Source organism: Myripristis murdjan, chromosome 1, assembly GCF_902150065.1.
Source record: "Myripristis murdjan chromosome 1, fMyrMur1.1, whole genome shotgun sequence".
In the NCBI taxonomy this organism is placed as follows: Eukaryota; Metazoa; Chordata; class Actinopteri; order Holocentriformes; family Holocentridae; genus Myripristis; species Myripristis murdjan.
This window is the reverse complement of record NC_043980.1, coordinates 26,494,373-26,511,113: the sequence shown is the minus strand read 5'-3', so window position 1 is coordinate 26,511,113 and position 16,741 is coordinate 26,494,373. Positions and strand designations below refer to the sequence as shown.

Genomic DNA, 16,741 nt, shown 5'->3' with positions numbered 1-16,741 from the left:
TAGTCAGTCAGTACTTTCCCAGCTTGCTCTCTCTGCCCTGGTGCCCATAGACTAGCCTGCAGCTCCAGCAGCACTTAGCATACGCCGCTAAATCACACACCGCTACACTCCTGTCCCAGGGAATTAGTGTCAGCCCCAACCAATGGGACAAGATTACACTAACTTTCCCTGGAGTTAGCATCAGAGCTTCCACAACTAGGAGCCACTAGGAGTCTGCTGTGCCACCGCTTCCAAAATCGTTAACGTCAGCGTAAGTCTGGGTCACCGAATGCATTTGCCGTTTTATAGAATTTGCATTTGTGCTAAAAATCACATCCGCTGACTGCAACAATTAGCTTTAAAAAAAAATAAAAAGAGATGTCATCAGGGGACTCTGTCTTAAGTTTCCTTCTGTGTTAGCATTTATGCTGATATTTCAGGTCCACTGGAAAATACAGTTTCTTAATAAAGCAATAATATCCAATCAGGTCTAATTGTCTGGTATCAGCGTGCAATTTTTGCTATTTACACCAATTTACTGATGTAAAAAAAAAAAAGAAAAACTTTCAGATGGACTGAAAAGAGCCCTTTTTTTGTTCTCGGTAATTATGCCTCCTCAATTCCAGGCCATTGTCTTCAAGCCAAAAAGCTAGTCCTCATCACAGATGTTTTTATTGTTCTGGGTAAATTTCAGTCTAGATTTGTAAAAATGAAGTCTCTTTCAAATCTAGCAACAATAGACCCAGTACTCAAATGTGTGATGGCATTAAGAGGCCCTCAAGCTGCTACAGTGTCAATGAATAAGAGAACGCCTTTGTACACTTTGTGACATTACCCAGGGTGATTTTCCATGGATATGAGCACATTTTCTGGTTCACAAACGTTAGCCCTACTATTAAGCAAAGCTCATGTGGGTGTAATTGCTGAAATGTTCACAATTTCAGTCTTTCATTCATCGCCAATGGAGCAGCTCAAGATAGTGTCTCTGAATGACATCACAGATTAGGCTCTTGGTTATTTGGGAGAGAGATGCTCATGTACATCAATATTAATGAAACTGCACAAGATCATTGGAATAACATGTAAATCCTGTTAGAGGCTGCAGATGCAATCACAAAATACCTTCAGTATTAAGCAGCACAGCATTAAGAAAAGCAAACCATTAACACCCACTGTGAACCCCCAGCCGCCTTTTGTTAAATGCATGTGTGCAAAAAAAAAAAAACTCTATTCATTTCACATTTTTATTTAACATTTTTAACCATCCACATGAAACAACCCTGATTTTTTTTTTTTCTAAAAGATGTCACAGAGGGGTGAGGATCGTCCGCTTGGGGTTGAGGAGACTGGGGTTCATTTGAAAGTATTTTAAAAATTTCTTGAGATAACTGTGCAGTTGTTAAATCTCAGTGGCACTCATACTGGTATCCACCCACCCAGACAATGTTGTTTGCTGTCTTCACTCAATACCAGCAGATGGAGGAAAGGCTCTGTTTTGACATACTATCATATTTTTTTATTTGTTTAACATGATGTAAGTTCCATTCCTGCTTGACCTTTCTAAAACCCTCTCCCCGCTCCCTCAGACACAGTCTTTTAGCAGCCTGACAGCCTTTTCTCCACATCAAAATTTCAGCAATGCAAACGGGAAGGTGGGATGGGAGGAATGGAGGGGACTCTTTGGACACAATTTTATGTTTTATTGCATGCTTTCCTCTATGCATTTGCATGTGAGTGTGTGTGCCTGTTGAGCCAGGGGAACACAGAATGTCCATGAGAGTTTTGTCATTCATATTTTATTGGTAATAAATATGAATAAACAAGGAGGACTCTGCCAAGTGCTGGAGAAGACACACGCCCTCATCCACTGGGGAGCTGCATTGTGTGCGTTTGTGTTTTTGTGTACGTCTTTGTGTCTGTGCGTTTGACTGTGTGCATTTGTGCTTTTGTGTGTCTGTGTATGTGAACCTGAAGAAAGACAGAGAACTCCTCTTGAGAGAAAAAGAAGAGAAAAAGTGAGGGCAAAGAGCAGGGAGGGCATGGAGAGGAAGTTTGTGAAGCACTGTCAAGACAGTGAATCTAAAGTGGTTCCTGTAGGATCACTCTGAGATGGGAGAGCAGGGGGGAGGCCATGTCGTGAGGTAGCTTGATGAGCCCTGTCATATTTCAGTTTTTAATCGCATTTTATTGCAGCAATAGCATTCATTGTTGAAGATGATTACGAAGCTCATGGGGACCACTGTGTGTGTGTGTAGTGCGATGTTGATGCTTTTAACCAGTGGTGTAGTCTCAGGGGCACCGCCAGGGATTTTGGGCCCCATGAAAAGAAATCTTATTGGGCTCTTGTATAGCCGGCCAATAGGCAAACCTTTTTATTTCAGGCCTTTCGAGGGCCCCCTCCCCCATTGTGGCCCTGGGTAATCAGTCCTGCTTTTCCCCCCACTACGACGCCCCTGTGGAGTCTACGTGATACGCAGGTATACGGCAAATACCCACTAGAAAAGGTCCCGAATTTCCGTATAACCACTTAAAAATGTGCAAAGATACGCATCAGTATGTTTTTTTTTTTTTTTTTTTTTTTTTTTTTTACACAACGTTCACTTTCCCGTTCATAAAGTCGCCTTCTCTATGTTACAAAGCGGGCTCTTTTTGACCATAGGGGCTTCCGTCAGGCGTGACGTTTCGGGGGACACTACAGCTGGAGCTAACGTTAACGTTTCAGAAAGGGAGCCTGTGTGTGTGTGTGTGTGTGTGTCTGTGTGTGTGCGCACACACTCCCGTACGCATGCACGTATACCCACTAGAATAAACTAGACTACACCACTGCTTTTAACACACATGCACACACACTTGCATGCGCACACACTTTTAACTGTATCATGACAAGCTAAGCTTAGACCCTTCCTATGATTAGGAAGTGATTTTAAATAACTGAAAGGAACCGAAATAACAGAACACGGCGATATTCAATTATTACTGGTAGATCTCGATAGGCAATCTGATGTAACAATAGAAAGCAAATTCTCATTCAGTTCATAGCAAAAACATGTTTAAAATCAGAAGCTGTACTCATTCTCATGCAGGACAAGTGCACCAAACTCTTACATAATCCATTATTTATGAAAGTGGAGACAGTTGTTAATCTACCAAATTTCTTCCGAAGACTCAGTGGTGCTTTACTAAGTAAGTCAAACTACAGTGCAGTGCGCTGCGTAAAGTTACATGAATTTTCGTGAATTGAGATGTGCACACACATTTGGCTGCTCCTATTTAGGATTGGCCTATTTAACACGCATACAGAGGATTTGGGGGTGCCTTGGATTCCACACGGCTTTATTCAAAACTCAATTTCTTTGTCCTTCCCATTGGTAAAGTGGAAAAATCGTCTGAGTGCTTCTCCCCTTTTCATGCCTTTCTGCTGAGGCATTGCTTTTAAATTTCATGTGCCTTCTTTCAGTTTTGGTTTTGGATGAGGGCACGTGGAAACAGAACTGGCAACATGCAGTTGTGACATTAATTGGATTAAAAAGATAATGAAACATATTTTTGAAACTCTAAGCTGATGGTCAATACAGACTGTTGATAGCACCTTTTGGAAAGCCACCAATATAGCATGTGTCTGGGATTCCAAAACACATATTTGCCAGTCAATGTCAAATGACTGATCAGATATGTGTGTAAATGTGTGTTGATCATCGCTGTCAAAAGCTATGCCAGGCAAGAGGAGACAGAGCCTTGAGATCTGTCCACAACATCTCCAGCTCCGCGTCTGGCTGAGGCAGCACCTTTCTCCAGGAGCACAGGAGGCATTTCACCCATGCATTTAGATGCACTAGACATCTTAAATACAGCACATTTAGGAGATTACACCACTAACCGGCAGTCAGTGGTGTAATCTCCTTTGATGAACCTTTACAAAATAACTGGCCGGACAAATCTTCATTGTATATGTTGTGGAAATTTGTAAAATTGGTTACCATAGAGGATGTTTTTGGCATTCATTAGTGTGTCAATAAGTTCCTTTACACCAGCAAACAGATGAGAGTGCTACCAAACATGCACAAAGTGTGACACTGGCGGAGTCTTGATTTACTTATTTATCAAATCAAAGTGCGTCTCAGGAGGCGGTGTGTCCCACTCCAGAGTTGAAACTGGCACAGTGGGGTGCAAGCATAAAAATCAAGTTAGGCTCCACAGTGAGCCACTTAAATCAATGTCTGAGTTTTATTGTAATTTTAATATTCTTCTGATTATCCTTTCCAGTTTTGTTTTTCACTTGCTGCTCAATAATAACATAATAATAGTAATTAATGTATGTTGTTACATAAAAATAAGTCTATAAAAATTTCATTTAAAAAGTGACTTAGGTTTAAGTGATCCGTTGCGTTTTGTGCAAATTGGAGATGAAAAACTTTTGCCTGAAGCAGTGAGTGACAGCAACCGTAAGAGATAAATAGAAGAGATAAAAGATGACTTTCTTCAAATTGCTAAGGGGTGAAAGCTGCTGAATTTTGGAAATATTCTTCAGTTGCAAGAAACAAACTCACACAACATGCTCATTAAAGGCTAAATTAGCATAAAAAACTACACTTACACCTAAGTTTCTTGCTACTGGCTTTGTACTGGCGGACCGAGTACCTACATTATTTTGTATTAGTTTAGAGTGTGGTAGGAAAAATAGGCTACTTCTAATTTGAAATGATTTAGGTGTAAACAATTCTGGAACATCTCCCACTTTTTAAGAAGAGTTAAATTTTAGTCAATCAGCTTTACAGGCATATGTAGCTGTGTATTGTCAGCAAAGAAATCATTCAGTATCCATAGTAGTCATTCATATACATTCATAATAGTCATTCATTATATCCATGATATTAACACAAATCCACAAAAAAAGTTCAAATGTTCTATATATTCCTTTGATAATTAATGGTGGCCCTTTTAAATAGATTAGTTATATAAACTCTGCATCAGAAGTCTATAGTACTGTTATATTGAAACAGTGGAGAATGTTGAATTATGAATGAATATTATGAATGAATCAACATTATGTTTCCTGGATAATACATCATATAATGGAGAACAAGATGGCACCAAAAACTGAACCTTGTGGGACCCCACATGTAATGAGGATGAGAACAAGCTGCCTCTCTTGACAGAAAAGTTTCTGTTTGGCGAAATAGAAGTTGAACTAGTACAGAGATACAGTATAATCCTAAAAATAATCCACTTTCTGATTGGCATGCTCTACAGCAGTGGTTCTCAAACTGGGGATAGAAAAAAAAAAAAAACATTTCTCATATGCAAAATTATCATGATTAATTTTTCATGTTACTCTTTTTTCTGTTTTCTTGTGAAAGATGAGTAGTTTCCTCTGATAATGAAGCAAATGAAACAACGTGAACAGGTGGTCATTCTTTAGCTGGGCTATTCACCACTGTGCACATGCAGCCAATGACACGGGTCACCAGCAGGCACTGATTTGTTTTAAAGGGTCAGGAGCCGAAGAGATTGAGAACCACTACTCCACAGCATCAAAGGCCTAACTAAGATCTAAAAGAATTAAAATGAACATTCCCAGGCTTATGCTGCTAAAAGAAGGTCATCGGTCACTCTGATGAGAGCAGAGCCATGAAGTGCACTAAAACCTGACTGGAATTTCTCCAGAAATAAAGAAATTGGGTTGAGACAATTTTCTTCTAAAACTTTGGATGAAAGGCTAGCTTGGACACAGGCCTGTCGTTTACGAGGGGTCGAGACTAAGTTTCTCGGGAAGTAGCTGAACTATTGCAAGTTTGAAACTGTAACATCAGTGGCCAGGTAACTATTGAAAATAGATAAAATGCTGGCACTAATTCATATCATGCATTTTTTTTTAAATGGGTCAGGGACATCTAGTGATCTAGGACAGTGTAGTCATCTAATTGTTCAACTGAAATCATATGGAAACACTTTCAGTAACTTGCTTTTACGATATAATGGACATTGTGTGCTAAAATAAGAACTTTGGGGAACATTTTAAGGTCATTTCTATTCAGATTACTTAACAAACAGTGGAAAAATACACAAAAATGATATACAGAAGCAGTGCTGGGAATGTTACATGTAATGGGTTACAGATTACTAGTTACCTTGTTAAAAATGTCACAAGGAATGTCTATTTTGATTATTTTATTCAAGTAATGTAACGTATTATTACTTTTTGATTACTTTTATAACAGACATTTTTGTTGATAAACAAGCTGGGATACAAGTTATACTCTGTACAGTAATGTCAGAGCACTTTTCTGATTTCAGAGGGAAAATACTGTTGAGCTTCCAGCACTGAGAGGCGTTCTTGTCCAACGCCATGGCCTCCCGCCTGGTCGTGGTCGGCTGGACAGGCGAGCTGCCTGGCTGACCCTGGCAGGCTGCTTACAGCTCTGCTCATTGATTTGACTGGCAGACGAAAGGCGGTGCACATTCAAACAACATAACCAATCAAAAACAACACTCAAAATCTGAGTGCATACTGTCAAATTAATAGAGCCTGTCTTGACAAAGAAACAGTTCCTGCCCTTGATGGTGTTGAGCTCAAATTTGTCCCAACAGCTTTTCTGACCCACGTTGTTCGGAAATCTGCCAAAAGAAAGCATTCCTGCACAGCAAAAAGATGCAAAGCAACAGAATGAACATTAAATTCTACAATTCTACAATTTTTACCAAAAAGAATAAATTCTGATGTGACGTTTTTGTATTCACCAACATTTTAATTAGTAACTGTTTTAGTTACATGTAACTCGTTTCTCCCCAAAACTGTAGGGACTGCGGGACAAACTATTTGGGCCAGAGGACAGATTCACACTCACAATGTCTTGAGTAGCCTAATGAGCCAACATGGCACCTTGAGGAATTCCTGTGAGAAGAGCTCTGTTACGTGTTACCTATTCGCACATACTACAATATGCTATTTTTTAATGCACATAATTAATTAAGAAGCCTTGTATTACAGGGACATACTATATAATAGGCATCTGCATAAAATCCTATATTGTTTTGCAATTAGTATGCCATAACTGAAAAATGCAGTGTTTTGGGAGGGTTTAGGGGCATCATTTTGTTGTTTAAGACAAATGTAATACAGCCAAAAAGTGATTACTTCAGAAAGCCTATGGACAGCCATCCAGTGAAGTACTGTCTACTATTTCAGCATAACAGTGCTATAAACTAGTTATAAAAAACCTCTGATATAGAGAGTTTATATGACTAATCTTAATTAAAAATGACAACACTAATTATCAAAGGACTATATATAGAGAAAATTCAAACGGTTTTTCATGTGGATCTGTGGAAGTTCTATTGTCATTAGAAAATTAATATGGAAGAACTAATAAAGCCAGTTTTCCTGTTCAGAAGCTGACTGATGAAATTCCTTGTGGGGTTAACGTTATTGGCACACTTAGCACGCAGCACGCAGTGCCAGACATTCTTTTTAATGTAGCTGCTGGGGTATCCAGAGAATTATAATAACAATTCTTCCTAATTTAATGCATCCCTATTCAGGTAGCCAAGGAATGGGGCGGGGGGTGGGAATACGGGACACTAAGCTGTCTAGTAAAGCCATTCAGTGAAAGAGAATACAAAATCTCAATGCTGCTTTTAATGTGCTGTACGTCAAGGCATAAATAAATGTCTAGTCACACATAATGACTGATGAAAAGAGTGTTTAAGTGGTTGAGGAAGACGCTGAGTCTGTGGCTAAAAATTGCGTGGCAAGCCAAGGGCACAATACATCTGTGTTTCTCATCAGGCTGTGACCCTCCTGTAGTGGGACCTTTTTGACAGGACCACAGTCGTGTACCAAAATAATAACAATAAAACAAGCATCCCACAGCACTTCGCCCTTGGTACTAGGAACCGTAACTAAAAGGACTAAAAAGACAGCGAAAAAACTTGTCTCTATAATGGGACATTTGTTGAATATCAAATAAACACAGGAAATTTGAGAGAGGAATGAGTGAATTTTATTTATAGAACACCTATGCTTCAGTAGTCAGCACAATACTGAGACTCTCTTTTTTATTACCATTTTTGTTGGAGAGTTATACTTTTTATCATTACATTTCAGCCTCATGCTCCAGCTGAATGAAAATAAAAATGTCTGGAGTTTCTCTGACTGATTCGTTACCTACAGTGGTTATATATATATAGCAGAATATTACTGATATATATTAAATTGCAGTATGGGTTAGGAGCCTACGCATACTTTTGCACTTCATATGGGACAATCTTTAATACTTCAGATATTGTTCAGAAACTGCATTTAAATGAGTGGCAGTGCAAGAATTTACTGTATGGTCAGCTGAACAATTTTATTTGTTATTTACTCCATGTTGTACTCACACAGCTAAAGATTTCAATTATGTATTTACTGTTTATAAAGTAAGTCATTCTAAAAAATGCATTAATCCACAAAATAACAAATCAAGCCTATCCTGACCTAACATCAGGAACACTTGATATTGATCACAGCCACTTACAAAGATCCCTCTTGGGAACAAATGGAGTGATTAATTAATACTGACAAACTTAGGTGCCTGTTCTGGTCCACGTAGCCAGGCAAAATTAATTAAATTGGATTTAAAAAGCTAAAGAAGTCTGCAACTAGGATAGCGTCAGGTCAAATCTGGTGTCTATAAAGGCACAAAATTAGAACAGGAGCAGTTTGGGTGTTAAGTTGCGCTGAAAAGGCCAGGGCAGCTGTGCCGGCACCACCTAAGTCTCCTTCTGTCAGTGTCGGGGAAAACCCTGAGACTGACAAACTGTTAAAGGTACCAATTAGTGTAACAAGGACTAAGCTTCCCAGCGAGCTCAACCTGTTCTCAAATCCACACCTTGTGTTTAGTGTTAATCAAGGTAATTCAAAAGCATGCCTTTGAAATGGCAAAGGGGACCTTCATTCCAGACTGAGGCATCCACCATTTGGAAACTGTAATTGATAGTCGGGAAAAATGAACGCTGATAATGAAAGTAGAGCACACAGAGGACATCTTTGTGTTTTTAACTGCAGAGTGCTGAGTAGTCAGTGTTAAAAAAATAACAATATGCAGGGCTGAAATGATACTTGATGAAATGGTTATACTACCAAACAAGCAGGTAGATCACAGAGGATCGGGGGATGATGTGCGGATGCTCCTCTCTATAATTCAGTGGTTATTAGGCTGATGGGTGGATAAAGGACCACCACTGTATTAACAAATTCAAAGTCAGGTTGCTGCTATGACTGTAGGGTAAGTTTTAGATTAATTTAGTTATTTACTTCAAATTTCATGATGTCAACCAAAATATACCAGCTGCATGTAAATAAAGTTTGCCTATCAACCATTAGCTCATCAGTCACGCCTGTGCCAAAACAAAACAATGCCAATTTTCTATCACAATGACACACTATCATGGAAAATTAAGCAATAAATTCATCACTGTGTAACAAGCGATAAGGGCTACAATATTGTTGCCGCAAAATATTGTGCTGGTGCTGTCAAGTGAACTGAACAGTGTCTCCTAGACAAAATTTTTCATAGCTTTTAATCTGGATCACAGTCACACAGATTTTTAATCATGTTTTTTGCAATCAAGGAGCAGAGTAATCTTGCTGATTTATGGTCAGTTATTCCACAGCACTATTTGATAGAATCATTCTGGTCCACATACGACAAGATCAGGATTACATAATTGATATTTCCAGCCTTGAAATAACCTCTAAGCAAGATTTTTTTTTACTGTGACACAAAATGGCCAGAATATATTTTCAGAGGATTGATGGGGCTGTTGATCAATACCAATGACTCGACTTTCAGGCCTTACTCTGTTATGGAACAAACACTCCTTCCCCAGAATATTCAACTGCTCAAAGATGGAGGATGGCGACAAGCGAGTGACCAGCATCACAACACATTTCATTCTCAAGCCAAGAAAACAAATGACAAAGCAGCATCCTTATCACAGTATTTTGCAGTGTAATATATTACCTGATCACTTGATTATAAATGATACCCTGTCTAAATCCCATCCAATGCTCAATACACAGTCTTTTGCCTTTGATATTTGAATAATGCTGATAACAGATTTTAAGAATGAAATAAGGTAGGAATAAATTACCAAAGCTCAATCTAACCTGAATAATCAACAGCGCAACAACTAACGATTATTTTCATTGGTGATTAATCTATCAGTTATTTTTTAGATCAATCGACTTATCATTTTGCCTATAAATGATTAGTGAAATTAATGACAAATTCCTATCACAACTTGCCAGAGTCAAAGGCAGTAATTTAAAATCGCCTACTTAGTCTAAAACAAAAAAAGAGTTTTCACTTTATGACAATATGAAACGGAAAAAAAGCTAGAAAACTGCAACATTTCTGATGCTGTAACTAGCAATTGTATATTTACACAACAAAAATAAAATGATTACTCGATTATCAAAATTAGAATCAATAATTTTTTTTTTGTCAATCAGTTAACTGATTAATCGACTGATCATTTCAGCACTAATAACCAGAATTTCACTTATCATTCTTGAAAAAAGGCAGTGTTCAGGTTTGAGCTAATCCAGCTACTTAAGTTTTGAAAAACTGGGCCTAACAGATACGGCTCATCTGGGATCTGTGGAAAAACTGAAAGAAACATGAGATAACTGCGCCATGTGCGTGCAAGCAACAAATATTTAGTCCTCGGCAGCTCAAACCTCCAATCCAGGCAATGTTAGTACAATGCTCAGTTCATGGAGCTGCAGGGCCATAAGTCTGCTAACTAAACAAGTGATATTGCATAGCTTCAGTGTTTTATCTGCTCAGCTGTGAATTTAAAACCAGAATCTTGTGATTGCTGCTATGACACATTTATCTATTGAGTCACACACGATGCCTAAGTCAACAAATTTTCTGATACAGTGCAGCAAAGATGAGACTAGATTTTATGGTTAGATCCTGCTGATAACTGAGCCTGTTTTGGCTCTTAACTAAATGCTGTATATCAGCCAGTCAGTGACAGTGATTTGATTGACAATCCTCCCTGACTGCAGCCTGTAAAAGCTGCAAAGATTTGTTTTTCTGCGTTATGTGTTCATTTAATTGTTTAATATTTTTATATCTCAGAGATTTCCTTACCACTGAATAAGCTGGGTAGGTCACCATGGCTTAAAGAGTTGCTAACCCATCCACAAAATGTCATTTCTCTGAGTTTCAAATGAGGGAGTCTTAATGTTGCATGTTGTAACCGCTTTTACAGAGGCTTTTCCAGAGGCTTTTCCATCCTCATAAGAATTAAATTATTATTGAGGAAACATTTGCTTGTTTTGAGTTTGTTTTGTGAAATTGTTTTATATACAGATATTAAAGATAATCACAAACAGTGGCTACAAACAGGGTTGTCGGTATTGGTAGAACCATACTTATTGTGAAAAAGGTTCACTAAGGCTGTTTACGCATGAGCAGTGTATGTTATACTGAGGGATGATGCCGTCTCTAATGCTGCACAATCACACACCAGGATCCTTTTTAATAGCATCCCTTAACAGAAGATTAACAGGAGGCAAATGACACATTATCATGTGTCACCCAGTCCTCTGTTAATTGTTAAGAAAATGACAACTGTCATTTTTATCCCCAATAACCCTTTCTGAGCGCTCTCTTTGTAATGATGAGGTTACACTGACAATGAGTTCAACATGACATTTGACCGGCAACAGTAAAAGCCACTGAAGAAGTAGAGCATTAATGTGTACATTTTTCCTACAGTCAAAAAGACACAAGGGCTAAGCATGTAATCCACTGAGAATCAAATGTAGACATATTTTGGCAGTGGGTGCTCCCAAGACAATACCATCTGATGCCATACGGGCAGTGTAGCAGGTTTAATTGATTTCAAAGAGAGCATTCACTCAGCAGCTGACAGCTAATGGCCATGCCAGAGGCTTGGTGGCTGCGTGTGGCTTGGCTGTTCCTGTTGGAGGCTGAACCACATCACCTAACCATGTCTTTATTACTAAACCTTTATTTTTGAGTGTGCAGCTTGTGAACATGTGTGGATGGCCATGTTCCAACCAAAAACAAATTGTGCTAATAAACAGATTTTTTTTTAATCAAAGATGTACCAATTTTATTAAAATGTAGACTCAGCATATATCAACGTAACCTCAGAAAAACACACTTTTAATCAAAGGAAGGAAGCTGTAACTTCCACCTTTAGAGATTCTTTGACTTTTCCCCTTTATAGGGGTCTTGTAATGCCTCACTCCTTTTCTAAAGATCTTGGCTGCATTCCTGTATGTGCAGATCTACCTAAAATCCTCCATGGATAAGGAGAGGGAAGGAGAGAAAAAAGCAAAAAGAAAATTGGACTTGGATAGGATACAAAGACATTTATTTGTTTTTTTTCACTCTGTTGTTTATGACTGAGATGCATTTAACTGTGTCATACCAAATAGCATATCAATTACCATGAAATTACTTAAACAACAGCGGAGCAATGCCAGTGATTATCTTTGCTATATGGTCGTTAACTACGCATCTTGATGAAATGATCACACTGGAAATTTCATACGAGGCTATTTGCTGACCCGTTGCTCTTTGAGATTAAATGACAATAGCTACACAATATTAATCACCGCATTTCTGGATCACTAAAACAAAACCGAAAGAGCAGCTGAGGTAAAATTCCTCAAAGAGTTCCTTTAAGTCATTTGTCCTCATGCATGCTCTCTGAACCTTTCCCCACTCGCAGGCATATGGAGATTTTGTGCTAATTTTGGACCCCGGCTTTAAAATCCCTCTCACACTATTTTAAAACTAAAACACTCCAGCCAGCATTGCTACAGAGCAATGGGAATACTCACCTTTTGGAACCATTCAATTTAAAGGAGCCTCAGCAGAACCTTTTGAAGCTACATACACAGTGGCATATAAAACTAATGTTTGTATAAATATTACTGTTTCCACTGGCTGCCATCAAAACAATCACATTAACATGCTGAGAGTAGCACAATTTACGCGGAACAGATTAAACATCTTTTACTGTAGAACCACAGAACAATATAATTTCACTTCTGACTACACTGACAATGCTGCTTTGAGAATGAGTGACTACCTGCATCAAGGTCTGGTTCAGTGAACAGCTCAGTGAACATCATCTCAATATATAATTTCCACACTGTGTCATGGTGACGGCAAATTGGGACTCAAAATATTATATGCATCATGTCACTTGGAATTTTTCATTTTCACGTTTCCCTGTTTATATTTCAGTAGATGGTTAATAGTATACTTTGAGACATGGGTGTGTGGGGCCTAACTGAGCAGGAACACTCTCAGGAGTGAAAATAACAACAACAAAAAAAAGATGGAGAACAAAATTAGAAAACTAGGCCTAGTGCAAATACTGGAGAAGGAATTTAAAAAGGTGTTGTGACATCACACCCAGAATCCATTGCAGCTTTGCACAAGATATTTATATTGATGAAGACAGGCACAAGTGTGTACATTCGCTGCTCCCGACTCTACTGCGATTATGCCCTCAAGAGTTGATCTTATTTTGTGTCATCCCACTCTTTTAGAAAATAGGCTGCTGCTGAGTGTACCTTAAGTCTCTCCCCAGTTCGGTGTAACACCACGCTGAGTATGGCATGATGATAATTTATCCTAAATGATACTAAATGCGCCCCACACACGCACACACAGCGGCACAAACATACATAATTATAATTACAACTAAAGAGTACTCCTTTGCAAATGCTCTTCAGCTGAGGGATCATTATTATGATGGAAGGGAATTATCTATACTTCTTGTCATGTCAGGCAAAGACTCCCACTTAACATCTTTACGTGCGTGCGTGCGTGCGTGCGTGTGTGTGTGTGTGTGTGTGTGTGTGTGTGTGTGTGTGTGTGTGTGTGATAGCTTCGATGTCTCTTAGAGAAGGGGAAGACACTCCGTGTGTCAGACTTGGCACGGGAAGCAGGAGGAAAACGGAAGAAAATGTGTTTCTACAACGTGACTGCATTCAAAGCCTGAAAACTGTAATTTGAGATATGAATTCATTACATGGGCTCATCAGCACTAGGGAATAATGTGATGCAACAGCGCCGCTTAGCGTTGGCGCTCGGCGTGAGCGCCTGTCAGTACTGCCACTGCCTCGTTATCAGCCGCTGCTCCTTACCTTCGGTGTCACAAAGCGTGGCTGCAGCAGGTTTGCGGTCTCGGGGGTTTTGCGCCTTCCTCTTGTGAGTCCGTGCGGCGAAGCTTGAGTTTTACTGCTGTGGTGTGAGCGCCCGCACAGGCAACCACTGTGACCTGGCCTTTTACTGACATTTTGAGTCCTTCTCACGGCGTCAGCGAAACCAGAGGAAAAGTGTTCAAACTTGATCTGGAAAAACAAACCAAAAGACAACAAAACAAGACAAAAGTATGATCGCCTTGATCGGCCTACCTCAAAATGCGCCTTGTTGAATTTGGGCCCCTGTGATTATGGTGCCATCAAGGGCGCACCGAGAAACGAGGGCTGCTCCAACGTCATTATTATTATAATTATTAAGTCATTGTGTTTTGCATGACTCATTAGGATATAAACTGTTTCAGCTGCAACAAATTTCAGCTCGTTCGACGTGCTTGTGCTCCTGCGCGCGTGTGGCCGTGTGTGCGCGCGCACTTGTGTGTGTGTGTGTGTGTGTGTGTGTGTGTGAGAGAGAGAGAGAGACAGAGAGAGAGAGAAAGAGAGAGAGAGGGGGGTGCGTGTGTACGCGCGCGCATCTTGTCAGAATGCTGTGACACGGGTTTATTGGACAGTATACTTGCATGAGGAAAACACAAGTTACAGCCAAACGTATGGTGAATGGTGAGACAGACGAAATTAATACAGGCTATACTCTTTCTCTATATGGATATCAGCGTGCGTGCGTGCGTGCGTGCGTGCGTGTGTGTGGGAGAGAGAGAGAGAGAGAGAGAGAGAGAGAGAGAGAGAGAGAGAGAGAGAGAGAGAGAAGGGGGAGAGAGAGGGAGAGGAGGAGGAGGGGGCAGCGTTAAAAACAGCCTGTGGCTCTGTACCGAATATTCCCCTCACGCTCCTCTCCCCGGTACCGGGTCTTGTCTATGTAGGGCATGCAGCAGGTTGTGTCGGGGACTTGGTCGAATGAAGGAACAGAAACGAATATGACCAGCCATCCCATATGCCTCTGCTCCACTTTGAGAGGAGAGTGTGCGGCCAGCTAAAACCTAACCAACCCTTCCCTTTGGTGACTGAACCCCAAAAAATATCCCTAAAAGAGGAGTTGAGGCGCCGTTCTAAGACAACAACATAAGCCAACTCACCCCATTCCCGTGACACATCTCTCCAGGCGGCCAGGTGGAGATGACATTGCAGCCTGTTACTCCATTCGGGTGCCCTCGGCAGGAGTAGCAATCACACACGACTCTTCTCCGTCAAATTAATCCATCAATTAGCCTATTCCTCCTCCTCCAAAAAACACACACCACAGGGATAAATCCACCTGTCTGCCTCGGAAAGACCCCCCCTCTCCCCCGGGTCGGCGGTAGGTAGGTATTCCTCTCGGTTAAGATGTCAACACCAACAGCATACACCGGAGGAGATGTCTGTTAGGGAAAATCGTTGACGTGCTGATCAGTTAGAATATTATCCAAAAAACCGTGGCTTTGGAATCTCCGGCAGCCCCGCGCGTTCCGCAGTGAGGGCTCGTGGACAGGTCCGCGCGCCTCCTCCTCCTCCTCCTCCTCGCGCCGCTCGCGGATTCTTGAAGACTGAAGGGGGGATTCCGTCACAAATAACCTCAGCACACACACACACGCACGCACACATACACCCCTCTCTCTCCCTCTCTCTCTCTCTCTTACCTCCCTCTGTCTTTGTCTTACACACACATACATACACTCTCCCACCGCGAACACCACTCTCTAAACCACCCTAAACAAGTGAGCAATGCGAAACAAGTTTAACAGGCGAGCTGTTATTTATAGCTTAGGCTATAAGCCGCGTGATAAAGGTGATGTTCCCGCAGCCGACCGAGCGCCCGGGCGGAGAAATAAGAAAATTTCTCGAGTCTCTTTACCCCGCAGCCCGCCCACGCTTCGCTGGCGAAGGTACTTAGCCTACACATCAGCCTGGTTAATTAAACATACACACATGGGCAGAGGCCCTGAATGAGGGGAGGATGGGGGTTGGGGGGAGTGGAGACTGGGGTGACTTCATCTTCCCTTAATAAACATCATCAAAAAGATATGGGGCGACTTCAGGACGCGCGCGCTTGAGAAATTTTCTCAATGTCTCCAAAAAAAAAAAAAAAAAAAAAAAAAAATGACTCCAACTTCACAGCTCGTTAAAGCTGAGAAGTCTCTATCTTTCTGTCTGTCTCTGTCGGTTTCTCTGTCTCTGTGTCTCTGTCTTCTGTGCTCTCGATCAGCTCTCGCTCCCTCTTTCTTCTCGGTGTATCCGCTCTAAAAACTGAAAGCACCAGAGTGGTCTCTCTCTCCCTTTCTCTTTCTATCTCTCGCTCTCTCTCTCTCTCTCTCTCTCTCTCTCTCTCTCTCTCTCTCTCTCTCTCTCTCTCTCTCTCTCTCTCACACACACACACACACACACACACACACACACACTATCGTCGAGGGTTTATGGCATCATCTGGTGCCACCTAACAGTGGAAAACAAAACCGAGCGCGCGCGCGTGCGTGTGCGTAACGACTGTCTCCGCGTCAAACAAGTCGCTCTTCTGGCGCGCCTCCG

At 40.8% G+C, this 16,741-nt stretch overlaps 1 protein-coding gene across 1 annotated transcript in view; it reads right to left on the bottom strand.

The window, feature by feature from the left end:
* The window catches only part of grin2ab (glutamate receptor, ionotropic, N-methyl D-aspartate 2A, b), a 75,563-nt gene extending 59,986 nt beyond the window's left edge, over positions 1-15,577 (bottom strand). Inside the window, 2 exon segments of the mRNA XM_030067281.1 lie at positions 14,168-14,374; positions 15,316-15,577. Coding sequence (XP_029923141.1) covers positions 14,168-14,374; positions 15,316-15,333 — 225 coding nt within the window. The 5' untranslated portion in view covers positions 15,334-15,577.
* Positions 15,578-16,741: the final 1,164 nt, after the last annotated feature.